We start from the raw sequence: 14,131 nt of genomic DNA, 5'->3' as shown, positions 1-14,131 counted from the left end.
GGTTTGGAAATATGTTTTCCTTCAACTTCAGTATTAGGTACATCCAAAAGGACCCTATATGAAATATAGAGTGCTGCTATGGAGACCCATAGAGAACCGATCAAACCTCCACATGCCACTAAGGAAATTATTGCTAAAAAATGAGTAAGATTGCAAACGTGTGAATAGGCTATTTGTTCGGTTCCACTCCCGGTCCCCTACTCGGTTTCCATTTCATTATTTATATGAATAATTGTTTCTATTTTCATTTGAAAATTTAAAATTAAAGGAATAATAAATGCACTTTGGGGTGTTTGGATTCAATAATCTGATAATCTTTTCAACGATTTGTTTGTAATTCAATAGTCTGATAATCTCCTTGAGCATTTCCCACTTGGAGGTTACCACCCTTCATAGCAAACTTCTAACTAGAGACCTGCTCATGAACAAAATCTCCACGCGCTCACATTTGTTTTTTTCCTAAAAAATGGCTGCATTTCTGCCTCCTGTCTGTTTGGTGCTTAGTTACAAAAGGGTGTGGGAATGCTGAGAAAGAGGGTGGAAAGATCATTACCCTGTATAAATCCCCATGTAGACAAGGAATCAACAAATCAATGAAACCATAGAAGTTTTGTGAAGTGCTGTATCATTAGTGTTAACCTCCATTCATCCATATTTTTCTAGAAAGTGTCTTGCTTCTCATTCCCATTCCCACAACAATAAATACAATGATTTGCATTTCAGATGAATACAATCTAGTGAATCCTTGAATTATTTTCCTACCCTGTGAAAACAATGAAGCATCTCTCTCTCTCTCTCTCTCTCTCTCTCTCTCTCTCTCACACACACACACACACACACACACACACACACACAGACGCACACAAAACTAGATTTGGCTGTGCAGCAATTCAACAGCAGCAGCAACCACACCCTTGCCCTCTGCAGGGATGTTGAGCTCTGGCTCCTCAATCTTCCTTTGTAGAAGCTTGTCCAACTCCTCTCTCAACCTCTGCAGAAATCCAATCACACATCTTAAATTATGACCTTCATTCAACCTCTGTCGTTTTTTTTTTTTCTCACTTTCTCCCAAATAAACAAATGCCCAAAATTCAATCACATGAGTTTTTTTTTTTAATAAAGGAAACAATTACAAGGGTGCAACTCGGGCTGGGTCGGGTTAGGTTGAGGCCAACCCTAACCCAATCTGAGGTAACATTACCTCAACCCTAACCTGACCCCACCCGAACCTCGGGTTGAGGATTAACCCTAACCCAACCCTCCTTTAAATCTATCAGCCCCTACCCAACCTGCCTGAGCCGTTTTTCCAAATTGGGTCAGGTTGGTCAGGGGCAAAAAAAAAAAAAAAAAAAAGAAACCAAAAAAAATAAATGGATGAAGGGTTCACAGACCAGTCGGGTCAGGTTGGGTCTGGGTCACAATAAAATTATGGGGATAGTGTCCGAGTCAAGTTCGGGTCGGGTCGCCCGAGTACTCAACCCGAACCCAACCTAGAATTAAATCTGGTTGGCTTTACCCAAAACCCTAACCCAAACCAAACCGAGGGAAGTCCAACCCTAACAGGGTTTAAAACTTTAAATCATCAGGTTCGGGTTAAACCCAACCCAAGTTGCACCCCTAACTATTACTAGTATGAAACAGACCACTCAGAGGCCTCACCTTGATCAGTTGCAACACACTCTTTGATGCCGAGAAATGAAGATAGCCTCCCAGCATCTCAATACCCTCTCCATTCTTGCCTGGCGTTAGATTGCCTCCGAAGAGAAGCAAAGCGTAGTCGGATATATTGGTTGAGTCTCTGATGTATATGCTGGTGGTCTTTACCTTTTCACTGTACACAATGTAAGGCAGAGGAAAGATGTGCACACCAGCATTCACAGAAGCCGGATGGATATCGACTTTTCCAACTTCTTTGCTGAAGAATGATGTCCGCTTTCCTCTTTTTTTGCACTGGACAACATTAGGGTAAAGCCCAGCACATAGAATGGCGCACACCATTTCCAGATCATCACTGTAGCGGTTGTATTCCTGCAAAAAAGACGCAAGCGTATATAGAGAGAGCCATTCTAGCCATTCAAAAAAGAAGCCTTTCTACAAATCGACTTATTTTGGAAGGATGGATTGCTTAGAGCCCTTTTTTTTTACTAAGAATTAAGGATTGAAAGTACCTTTTTGAACTATCAGCTTAAAAGGAAAATGGTATGTAGAAATGGACCCACCACCACACACAGCAGATCAGATTAATGGGGGGCCAATCACCAAACATTTGTGCCACGCGTACACAGTACAGTGCATTGTGGCTCCACTCAATCTCAATTAAATATTCAAGATTCTATCTATGTGCTTCAGATTCAAAAGATCATAACTTACCTTGACTCCTTTTGTTTTATTGATGAAGCCAATGTCTGATAGAAGATCACGAAACTGGTTTCTCATGTCCTCCATCATCTGCAACGTCATGGGTGATAAGAAATTCTCCCAACAAAATGCCCGTTCTCTGTTGTTGCACTTAGCATCCTTCCACGCTTCAAATGCTTTGAGAAGTGCAATATGATCGCTGCGTCAAGGTTATCAATTGATGTTAGGGTATTTGACATGCTGGTGATATATCAATGAAGATAAATTTCACAAAGGGAAATGATATCAGCACAACCATGTTTTGATCTTTTCACTAACGCATCTTGTGTTTTAGTATTTAAAGAGCTGTCAAAAAGTTATTACAGTTCCCAAAAGCTCTCAAAAGGCAATTAAAAAAAAAAGACAAGTTGGGCCTTTGCAATTATTAAAACAGGGGTGTGCTGATATCATTTCCCTTTCACAAAACATTCATTAATGAGATGATAGAAGTGCCCTAAAGGAGTTCCAAAAACATTCATTATCTAATCTTTGGTGTTCCTAAAAGTAAGGGCATTTCTATCATGCTGTGACTAAGGTGCCTATGGTCCGTTTGGTTGCCGGAATTTTTTTGGTTCTTGGGACTCTTGTGGAATTTCTGCAGGAAACCCACGTTTGGTTGCTGGACCCAAAATAATCCCAGGAACCAAAAATAAGCTTGCAGAAGATTTTTTTTCTTCCCAACAGTACAAGCAACCAAGCAAAGCATTTTTTTTCCCACCATACTCCGGTCAACGAAACATGGGAAATTTATTTTACCGGGATACTTCCAGGGAGTTTTTTTTTTTCCACCAATCTCCCAGGGAGTTTTTTGTTCCACAGAAATCCCAAGAACCAAAAAAATTCTGGCAACCAAACGGACACAAGGAGTTAGTTTTGTCGACCTGCAAGAATCGCCGGCGAATGACCTTTTTGCATCATCAGCTTCCTCTTTCCTATTTATTGGAAGGACAAATGGGTCACGATGTGCAAGGGCGGATGCAATTGTTAATGCGGGATCTAGGCACTGAAAGATACATCCCATAACAAGCATTTTTCCAATATTTGGCTCCAAAGGCAGAGTGCAGAGATGACGACCTGTTTAGTTGTGAATTAATCAAAGATCAAAGACAGTCTAATAACATCAGCAGGAAAAAAAGAAGAAAGCTATATATAATAGTAAATTGTAATATCTCATTCTGACAGAACATAAATTAGAATAATAAATTCTACTATTACATACCCAGTGGAGTGAGCTCCTCCATGTCATCTAGTGCCCCTATTGTTTTGAGAAGTTCAACGGCATTTTGAACAGATAGGGGATCAGGTGGTTGCAGAGCCTTTGCTAAGAAAGATGCAATGGTTCCGAGCTGTAAACTTTTGATATGGAGGCATAGTTCTTGCAGAGGTGTCCGAAGAATTTCAGGTAATTGATATTGAGGCATTGCATCATGGATCATCTTTGGGTACAGCCTGTAACAAATTCCAGGTTGCACACGCCCTGCGCGTCCTCGCCTCTAAATTTCTCACCATCACAACATCAGGAAAAACCTTTGATTAGGTACTAATGGATTCACTTCTAACTGTTGTTTTAAATTTCGGCCAAAATCTGAAATTTGGTCATTTTGACCAAAATTGTAAAAATTTCGGCCGAAATGACAGAAATTTGAAAAAAAAAATTTATGTTTTGGTAGGGACCAAAATTGAAACCGACATTTAAATCCATCCTTCTAGCGGTAACTGACAATATATTCACCTGATGTGCTGAAGCCTTTGATATCCATGATGGTAACAAACAAGCCAGCTTATTCAGAGCATCATAGCTGGTTTCCTTTGCCTTTCCACAGTCTATTACATACACAACATCATCTATGGTAATGCTACTCTCTGCAACATTTGTTGCCAGCACAATTTTCCTGCAGAGATTGCCCAAAATTAGAAAAAGAAAAGAAAAAGAAGCTTCAGAGAAAAAGCTTGCGCATGTTTCCAGCAAGGAAAGAATGTGGTTAGTTCGACCTGCCTCCTTCGTTATCTAGGCACTTTAAATGGACATTATATCCATATTGGAAACAACTAACAGAAAACACATAGGAGTCTTAAGTCTTAACATTTGCTTAACTATGGGCAGTTTAAGCATGTCTACATCTTTATTTTCTCCTTGTACTTGTTTGTTCGTTTGGCCATTTTATACATGAATAACAATGTTAAGAGACAAAGGGGGGAAATTCAAACTAACGGGATATCCTAAATATTATTGTTTGTAATCATTATTTATTGCATTCTTTTGTTCTTTTTTTGATTTCTTAAGTTTTAAATTTTATAGTAAAGTGTGTTGGACCTTAGGTAGTACAGTTGTTTTTTTTTGAAAGTTAACATTAATTTTATCGATAAGGAGGGGACAAGATGTCCCATAACAGGTGAGAGAAAAGCTATACACCGAAGTTATGCCTGCTAAGAGGCCGAAGAATCCGAGAAGATTACAGTAGTTGACGGTAAATTAATGCCCTCTTTTGCCAAGGTGTCCGCCGAGGATTTTGCAGTTCTCCTCCGATGAGTAAGTAGTGGGCGGATGGTCCCAACAAGATCCCGGATTTCATCTAGGATGTTATGTAATCTCCATGGCCCTCCCCCATAATTAGACACCCAGGCTATAACATTAGAGGAATCCCCCTCCACCACTAATGGCCCCAAATTATGGGAGGCATACCACCGGAGGCCAAACAGAAGTCCCCTGGCTTCGGCTTCATTCGCGTCATAAATACCCGCAGGACCAAAATATGACAATATAACTCTCCCCAAGGAGTCCCGGATCAAACCCCCAAAACCTGCGGGTCCGGGGTTACCTTGAGAGCTTCCATTGAAGTTAAGTTTCAGCCATCCCTCTCCAGGTGCAGCCCATGTCGGTCTTATATCCCTCTGAGGCAGCCTTTCGCGCACCACCACATGCCAATATTTCAGAATCAGACAAGTAGAATATGGAATTGTACCGTTCGCCTTTGCCCAGGTAATAAGAGCTAGTCTTATTTCCAGTACAATGTATCTCCAGTTCCGCGCCTTGTCGTAGAATATGCGGTTGTTCGTTCCTTCCAGATGAACCATGTAATAGCAAACGGAAGGGGTTTCCATAATCCCTCACCTATACAATGATGAAACGCCCCCCTCCAATTTAGGACCACTAGAAATATTTGCCCCTGCGCAACCCATTGAATTCTGAAGACCCGGAAAAAAGCATTCCATATTCGAGTCGAGAAAGAGCAGTGAATGAATGTGTGATCGGTATCCTCCTCAATAAAGCACATCTGCTGGCAAGTTGAAAACCGCGTTGTTTCAATCAATCACAGGTGTTGATACACCTATGGGTTACCGTCCATGCAAAAGCCAAGATCCTCGGCGGAATTGATTGACGCCAAAAGGTTTGGTATTGAGGTTCAGATCCGTCATCATTCTTCAACTGATGGAAGAACGAGTGAACTGTGAATTCGCCCTCCGACTCCGGCTGCCACAAAATCGAGTCCTCAGAATACCTTGAGAAATAACAGCCCTCCAACAATTGAAGAAGAGAAGTGTAGTTATTAATCTCCTCTTCTTTACGTAGTACAGTTGTTACGGCAGTATCATCATATTAGCTTATGAGTAAATTTAAATACTAGTGATAGCAACCCACTCTTACTTTGAGATTTCTCAGAAACAATTATGGTATCAGAGCCTTCTTGGAAGTTTCGCCTAACACTCAAGAGAATCGTTATGGTTTGAACCAAGATTGCATAGGATCCCAAGGTTGAGTAATAGCATGAAGGGTTAGTGATTTTTCTTAAGGCTGGAAGATGAACCTAGTGTAATTCATGGCAGTTTTTTCAAACAATGTGTATTTGGCTAGAAACATTTGTGATGAGTAGTCACTAACCGAACTCACAACCATCATTCAGTGCACATGATTATACCATGGACCCTTCACTTCTGTGTGGCAAGAAAGATTTTCAAATATCCCCAACTCGGAATTTAGAGCATACATGCAGACGATTTTTTGATACTGATACACATTATATCTAAGATAAATTTCAGTAATTTCATGATTCATAATGTTTATTACGGCAAATCTAGTGGTTCAGCACAAACCATTCATTACAGAAAAATTAACAATCTTAGGAACTAAAATCATCAACAAATTCAGGTACACGGGGTATATAAATAAGAAAGACTGAAAAAGAAGGTGTTCAAAAGTACAAACATTGGATACCATCAGCATTAAAGTTTGGCCATCACAAGCAAAGAATGCTTGCCTCATGTTACTAGGTGGTCTGTCAAATATTTCACGTTGATTGACTGTAGGCATAGAACCATGCAATGGAAGAATTAGAAACTTGCTAGAATTGCCAAGAAAGATATTCCCTTTAATTTTTTCTAGTAGCTTAGATATCTCATCCCAGCCAGTAAGCAATACAAGGATTGCTCCATCCCTTTCATGCTGACAAACAAACTCAATCGTTGCTTCCACCTACAAGTTAACAAAAATAAATGAGACTTGTAAGCTATTGAGAAAACTATAGAAAAGAAAAAACGTTTGGATAATTTTTATGCATGATGTCCTTGTTGATAGTAGATGACTAGATTCAAGGATATTCTCATACCTATCCCTTCCAAGTGTGTGTGCTGCGATAGGCCAAAGGAAGAGGACCTAAATCATATTTTCAATCATACTGATATGGCGCGGAACCATTTTGCAAACTATCTCGGCGTGCCTCTAATTGAGAACCAATCTATTAATGCTAGGTTGCTTCAATGGTTGAGCACTCTAAGAGAAGTAAAACAACATTTGGATTTGTGTTAAAGATAATTCCATCATTCATCACCTGGGACTGGGAGATATAGCAAATGAGATGCAATACGCGCATGGAGGGTTCTTTCAAGCCAATCAGCTTTCTAATTAAGGTCGTGAGTCGTGATTAACCCGGGGAGGATGCTTGCTAGTTCTTTTGTCCATTTTTCTAGTGTCCCTCTAGGGAGGAGATAGCTCTAGGCGCATATAGATTATTCATAGACCATTAAAAGCATTTAGAGTAATCCGTGTGTGTTGGGACAGGCCAAATATATGTCATCTTAAATTAAACACTGATGACGTGTCAAAGGCAATCTAGGTTTATCTGGGGATGGTGGAATCATTAGAAAGTTTGAAGGTAAGCTATCTCTGCCTTTTCTCACTACTATGGAGTTGGACCAATATTTTGGCAGAAATAAGAAGCATTTTGGATGGCCTAAGATACTGTAAAGCCTTTGGTTTCTTGAACGTTTGGATAGAATCTGATAATAAGGTCCGTATTTGGTGCAAACCCAGAGGTTCATGGGTAACTACGGAGAATTTAAGGAGCTCACCGGGTTGGATCACATCATTATTGATATGATTTCCACTCACAAGGAACCCCTTGGTCTACTACTGGCAGGAACTTAATCCCCTTCTCCATCACTTGAAGCCTAATTTGTCACATCAGTTTAGACAAAAAAAACCTGGTGGAGGATCATCTTGTTAATTTTGCATGTGAGAGGAAGAATAATAGGGTGTTCTAGCAGTGAAGAAATCTTCCAAAATTGGCTAGGGTTGCTGCGAGAAGTAAGTCCTTGGGACTTTCAAGTATTCGTAGTAGGCGATTTTTTTTTTTTTGGTATTAGTTTTTTTGGGTCAGGAGGTAAAGTGGTATGTCCCACTTTTTGTACAATTAATAAATTTAAGGTGACGGACCGGGTTCCTAAATAAATTCTAGATTTAAAAGAAGAAAAGAAAAGAAAAACGGTCCAATAACCTTTCAAAGAAAAAAAACTTTCCAACAATAGAAAGTGGTAGCATGCAAAGGGGTATCTATGAAACAAATGCAAACATAAGATTAAATAATTTTAGTACTAATTTTTATCATACAAGTTACTAGAAATATTTAAAAAAGAACATAGACATCACCCAATTATGACTAGGGTGAGTCGACTCGTGCATGTTTGACATAAAGGTAGAATCCTCGAGACGTAGCATAGCTATTCAAATACAACATTCAATAACAAACTATAGAAAACAGAAAATCAGGCCTACTTCTCATGACCAAGCTAGTTGAATTGCCCGAGTCAACTCGGTTGACTCAGCAAAAACTCGCTTGCTGAAACTAGCCTGGTTTTCTCAACCCATCACCGAGTTAATGACTGAGAAGAGTTGACTCGTGTGTCCTGTGTTCACCAGCCTAGTTTATAAATTATGGAGGGAAATAATCACTGCACTCTCCAGGTTGAATTGACTCCTATGAGTTCTTAGTTGGCCAGCCTGATTAAGGACTGAGCGAAATGATATCCAGATTCCCTTATTTTTATGATTATTTTACAGTTTTCTAGTTCTATGTTTAACGTTGTTACAATTTTCAAATAAACACTTAGATAAGTGTTTAATAAAGTGAGGAGTAACATTATCTAAACAAGGGAATGCAGTGATCATTTGCCTACACACGCGCGCCCGCACACACACACACTCTTGGCCCATGCTATGCATGGGTGTAAAATAGTGGACACCATTCCATCAAAACTTTAGGTATAAAATAATGGCCCACCACATTAAAATTTGAGGTGTACATGGTGGAGCCCACCCTATGCATGGGCTTGGTGGAGATGGTGGACTCCACCCATCAAAACATGAGGTGTAAACTGGTGGACCTCAGCCGATCAAAACATGAGGTGTAAAATGGTAGGCTCCCACCATGCTATCATGCTATTCATGGGTGTAAATGGTGGCACCACTTCATCAAAACACGAGGTAAAATGATGGGTCCCGCTTGATGGGTTGGTTTCAATGGAGTTGGTGGGGTGGGACCCACCCTGTCAAAACATGTGGACACCACACTGTAGACACTCAATTTTGTCAAGGTCAGGGGTGATGCCACTTGTAAGGAAAGGAGGACAATTGCCCCTCTTATTTTTTGGAAAAAATAAAAATATACCTTTATTTTTTAATATTTTTTTATACTTACCCCTTTTTAAAAAAATATGCCCCCCTTTCCAATCATCCCTAAGATAGAAAATAAGTTTAAAATTTTAATGTTACCATTTTTATCTCCCTTCTTGTGCAAAATTTACTATAATTTTTGCCCCCTTGTGCAAAATTTTAGATAGAAATTTCTTCTACATAAAAAATTACTATAATTTTTGCCCCCCTTGTGCAAAATTTCTGGCATCGCCCCTGGTCAAGGTGGTACTAATGATAGGTGGTCGCGAGGATGAGTCCCATGACGAGCCCAAGGCCCCTGTGCTCTTTCTCTCGATTTTTCTCTGGCTCGCGAAACAGGAAATATCTCCCAAAAACGAATTTGTCCCAAGGTTAAAACCGAAAGCTTGTTTTCACACGGCACCCGCCTTTTACGGCACAACCAAAAATCTCGTTTTTACACGGTATTTACCCAAATTTAACTTTGAGTAAAAAACGTTCAAAAATTGTGTACACCATTTCAAAGCATGAAATTAGGTTCATTGGATTCTCCTTGCCACAAGGAGTCCAACAGATCTGACCGTGCGCGATTTGGAGTCCAAATGAAGGAGTTATGGTCTGTCAAAGATTCCGAAAACTCCTAAAAACCACTGAAAACCGGTACCAAAATTGCCCACACCACTTCAAAGCGTGAAATTAGGTTCATTAGATTCTCCTTGCCACATGGAGTCCAACAGATCTGACCGCGCGCGATTTGGAGTCCAAACAAAGGAGTTACGGCCCGCCGAAACCCCCGAAAAACACTGGCCGACCTAACTTGGCCAGGGAAAATCGCAATTTGTGATTTTAATCCCGAGCCTATATATAGAAGGGGAGGGGGGGGGGGGGGGGGGGGGGAGTAAAACTAAAAAATAAATGAATTCAGAAGTTAGTTTTCAGTAAAAAGCCTATGGATTTTCCAGTTTTTCGATTTTTCAAGGAAAGACTTTTCGAAAACCCTAGTTTCTTTTCCGACCAGAGAGAAAGTAGAGAAATTAGAGAAATACCCAAGGAGCTCACACTGGGCATCGGCATTCTGCCAAATTTCAGAGGACTTGGAGCGACAAAACTTTTCTGGCGTCGTTGTTCTGCAGAATTTCGGAGAACTCGGAGCTACACCATCCTACAAGAGTTGTTACACCGCCGAATTTTCGAAAGACGTGCCCGCCTTTACTTATATTTACATTAATTTCCCAGCTTTCCGCATTTCAATTGTAAAACCCGGTATCGGGTAGTTATAGGGCTCGAGGATCCTCTTGCCCCGAATCCTATAATGTAAATCCCTACCCTCTCTTTGTAAATAGGGTTACGTTCCCTCTCCTTATCCCACCACTTTGTCTTCGGTCCCACGATAGACAAAAGAGATAAAGGTGAGAGCCTAGCGCTCCGATGGTGTTGGACAAACGGAGGGAACTAAAACCCACCATTTCATCTTTGTTTTTAATTATCCAGATTGACGCGGTTGCTACGTGATTCAGGAGTAATCCCTCAGGACCCAAATCACGTAGTAAAGACCCCTATTTCGGATAATATTAACAGTTTTTTCACGCTAACTCATTTCTTTTCAGAATAGGAATTAAGCTTAATCTCAAATAAGGATAAAAAGATAAGGTTTTGATAAAGTTACTTAAAACTGCCAAGTCAAGTCAAGAGACCGGGTTTACCCGGGCATGAGGGGTGCCTAACACCTCCCCGAATATAACCATATCCCTTACTCGGATTTCTGTAAAGACCATGCCTTAAAAACGGAGTAGAATTACAAGTTCTAGGCCCTGACCTAGACGATAGCTTGGTCATTGCTCTCCTTATGAACTTAGGATCTTTATCTCTAGTTCATCAGAAAAGCAATTACAGGTCCTAGGCTTGAATCTAGGTGGCGACTCCGAGAGACTCTCTTTTCCGTGGAATTCGGATCCCGGTCCCAAGTTCACGGAAAATGCATACACGTTCACGAACACCCCCTTTCGAGCCCCCAAAGACTAGTGTGGCGCCCGCGGGAACCAGCGCCCACACACCCTATGCATGGGTTTGGACTGGGATGGTGTGGCCCACCCATGGGTGTTAAAATTTCATGTACAGCAATGAAAGGCCAAATAATCCCTCCCTTTCTTTGAGAGAGAGATCTTTCCCATTGAAGTGGAGTGAAATTAGTGGGATACTGGGATATAATGAAGTAGAGAGCAAGTAGCCAGATAAGTCCTTGGGGGATAGAAATGGTGAGGTTGCATGTGAAAATTGAATTAGTAGGCGCAAAACCAGGAAAACAACACCGAATTTCTAGGAAAAAAGATACATAAAAAACTTTAGAGGAAAAAAAGCACCGTAAAGAAATGTGGTTAGCATATATTATAGATTGATAGATGGAGACTAGCCAGCCCAATTTTTAGTCATCCCACCCGTTTTGTTCCTTAAAAAAATTTAAGGTTTTTTTCTTTAAACGACAACAAAAATGTCCTTTGACAATATTTTTCTTGTCCTCAACTAAGAGAGTACAATAGGGAAAAAACGCCACCAACCAAGAAAGGAAAATAGGGTTAAGGGAGGATATAGAAACGAGAGAGGCCTTGGAAAGGGTAGCACGGGTTTTCAGCTGGTGTGGTGTGAAATGGCGGTGGAAGGGACCCAGTGGTCCAATAACAATGTCTACCGAGTTCCTTATGTAGTCTCCTAAGCCATGCTCGAGGTGCTTGCTTTAGCCCATAAATTACCTTTTTGAGATTGCAAATAAACTTTCCCTTATCTGTTGTTAAATAAACCTCTAGCTACTCCATACATACTTCTCTTGTTGACCATGCAAGAACCCACTCTTGACATCCATTTGTGACAAAGGCCATCCAAACATATTAGCCAACGCATTGACCAATCTTAAAAAGTGCTATTCACAATAAGACTAAACATTCATTATTGTCTAGTCCTTGTTGTTGAATATATCCTCCTGCCACTAAACATGCCATTTACCTGCCTATGGAGTTATTAACTTGTTGTTTGAACTTGTAAACCCATTTGAAACCAAAGAGATTCTTACCCGGTGTTTTACAAAAATACCTCCTATGTATCATTTTTGTAGAATGCAGTCATCCCCTTTACCACGGCCTCAACCATCAATCAGTCAGAATAGTTGAGAGAATGATGTCAGCTCTCTGATACTTGTCACATGAGCCACTAGTAAATATGTATGTTTGTGTTGATGAGTATAACGTCTATAAGGAATATCTTCTTTCTCCAGAAAGTACAATTTTTTCCATTTTTACATATATGCTCTCTGTTCAGAATTGGATAGATTTGGAGGTTTCTTTTTTGAAAGATGGTAAATTTAAAATTTTACTAAGAAAGAGCAAAGGTGACCGATAAGGTTTGTTAACCGAAAGTTTAGAGAGAGAAAATGAATGAGTTAGGGTAATCTCCCTCTGACTCATATCTTTATACTAAAACATAAAGGAATGTACAAAGTCCTAAATGCCCTTAGGCAAGTTACATATTCCAACACTCCCCCTCAAGCTGGAATGTAGATATCATACATTCCTAGCTTGTTACATATATCACTCAATTTTGACTTATTTAAGGACTTTGTAAACATATCAGCTAATTGGTCCCCTGACCGAGTAAACACAGTGCAAATCTCTCTTTTCTGGATTCTTTGACGGATAAAATGACAATCCACTTCAATATGTTTGGTGCGCTCATGGAAGACTGGATTGTTGGCAATGTATATTGCAGCTTTGTTGTCACAATAAAGCTGCGAAGGAGAAGATGAAATGAAGCCAATTTCAGAAAGAAGTGAACGTAGCCAAATAAGTTCCGTGCTTGTCTGTGCCATTGCCCTGTATTCAGCCTCTGCACTGGACTTAGCTATAACATCCTGCTTCTTACTCTTCCATGAAACAAGATTGCCACCTACAAATGTACAATACCTAGTGGTGGACCGTCTATCTGCTGGGGATCCAGCCCAATCTGCATCAGAGAAGCCTTCAACTTTCATATGGCCATGTCATTTGAACATCAATCCCTTCCCTGGAGCCCCTTTCAAATACTTGAGAATCTGTGTCACCGCAGCCCTGTGAGAAGTACGTGGAGAACTCATATACTGACTGACAACTCCAACAGCATATGAAATATCTTGCTGAGTAACCGTGAGATATATAAGTTTACTGACAAGCCTGCGATACCTGCCAGGATCCTCTAACAACTCTTCTTCTTCTGGAACGAGTTTCACCTTAGGATCCATGGGTGCAGAAGCTGGTTTAACTCCAAGATTGCCTGTTTCTTTTAGCAAGTCCAAGACATACTTTCTCTGTGATAGGAACAAGCCTCTAGAAGAACGAGCAACCTCTATCCCCAAGAAATACCTGAGCTGACCCAAATCCTTAGTAGAGAATTCATTTTGCAAGAAGGTTTTCAAACGCTGTATACCTTGTGAATTGCTCCCTGTGATGATTATGTCATCCACATAAACTATCAACAAAATACACCCAGCTGAAGAGTGATAACTGAAGACTGAGTGATCCACTGCGCATTGTTTCATGCCAAAGCGCATGACTGCCTCACTGAATCTCCCAAACCACGCACGTGGAGATTGTATGAGGCCATAGAGTGACTTGCGTAGGCGACACGTAGGAGGAAGTCTCCGCCTGAGCAACAAACCCTGATGGTTGCTCCATATACACCTCCTCAGTCAGGTCGCCATGGAGGAAGGCATTCTTCACATCCAGCTGATGAAGGGGCCAGCTATGATTAACAGCAAGAGACAGGAGCACACGGACAGAGGGAATT

At 40.6% G+C, this 14,131-nt stretch overlaps 1 protein-coding gene across 2 annotated transcripts in view; it reads right to left on the bottom strand.

The window, feature by feature from the left end:
• Positions 1–608: 608 nt before the first annotated feature.
• Positions 609–14,131, bottom strand: part of LOC143851947 (RNA helicase family protein) — a 36,523-nt gene continuing 23,000 nt past the window's right edge. Inside the window, exons 10-16 of one of the 2 annotated variants that reach the window (XM_077361462.1) lie at positions 6,654–6,868; positions 4,130–4,289; positions 3,617–3,890; positions 3,303–3,471; positions 2,371–2,557; positions 1,660–2,028; positions 609–991 (exon numbers count right to left, since the gene is read on the bottom strand). In XM_077361462.1, coding sequence (XP_077217577.1) covers positions 869–991; positions 1,660–2,028; positions 2,371–2,557; positions 3,303–3,471; positions 3,617–3,890; positions 4,130–4,289; positions 6,654–6,868 — 1,497 coding nt within the window. In that variant the 3' untranslated portion in view covers positions 609–868. Of the gene's footprint in view, positions 992–1,659; positions 2,029–2,370; positions 2,558–3,278; positions 3,472–3,616; positions 3,891–4,129; positions 4,290–6,653; positions 6,869–14,131 lie in introns of both variants that reach the window. The other variant, XM_077361461.1, reaches the window with a different exon arrangement.

Source organism: Tasmannia lanceolata, unplaced genomic scaffold (genome assembly GCF_043159265.1).
Source record: "Tasmannia lanceolata isolate RefF3 unplaced genomic scaffold, GAP_Taslan_0.1 ptg000018l, whole genome shotgun sequence".
Lineage (NCBI taxonomy): Eukaryota > Viridiplantae > Streptophyta > Magnoliopsida > Canellales > Winteraceae > Tasmannia > Tasmannia lanceolata.
This window is presented reverse-complemented; position numbering and strand designations above follow the sequence as displayed.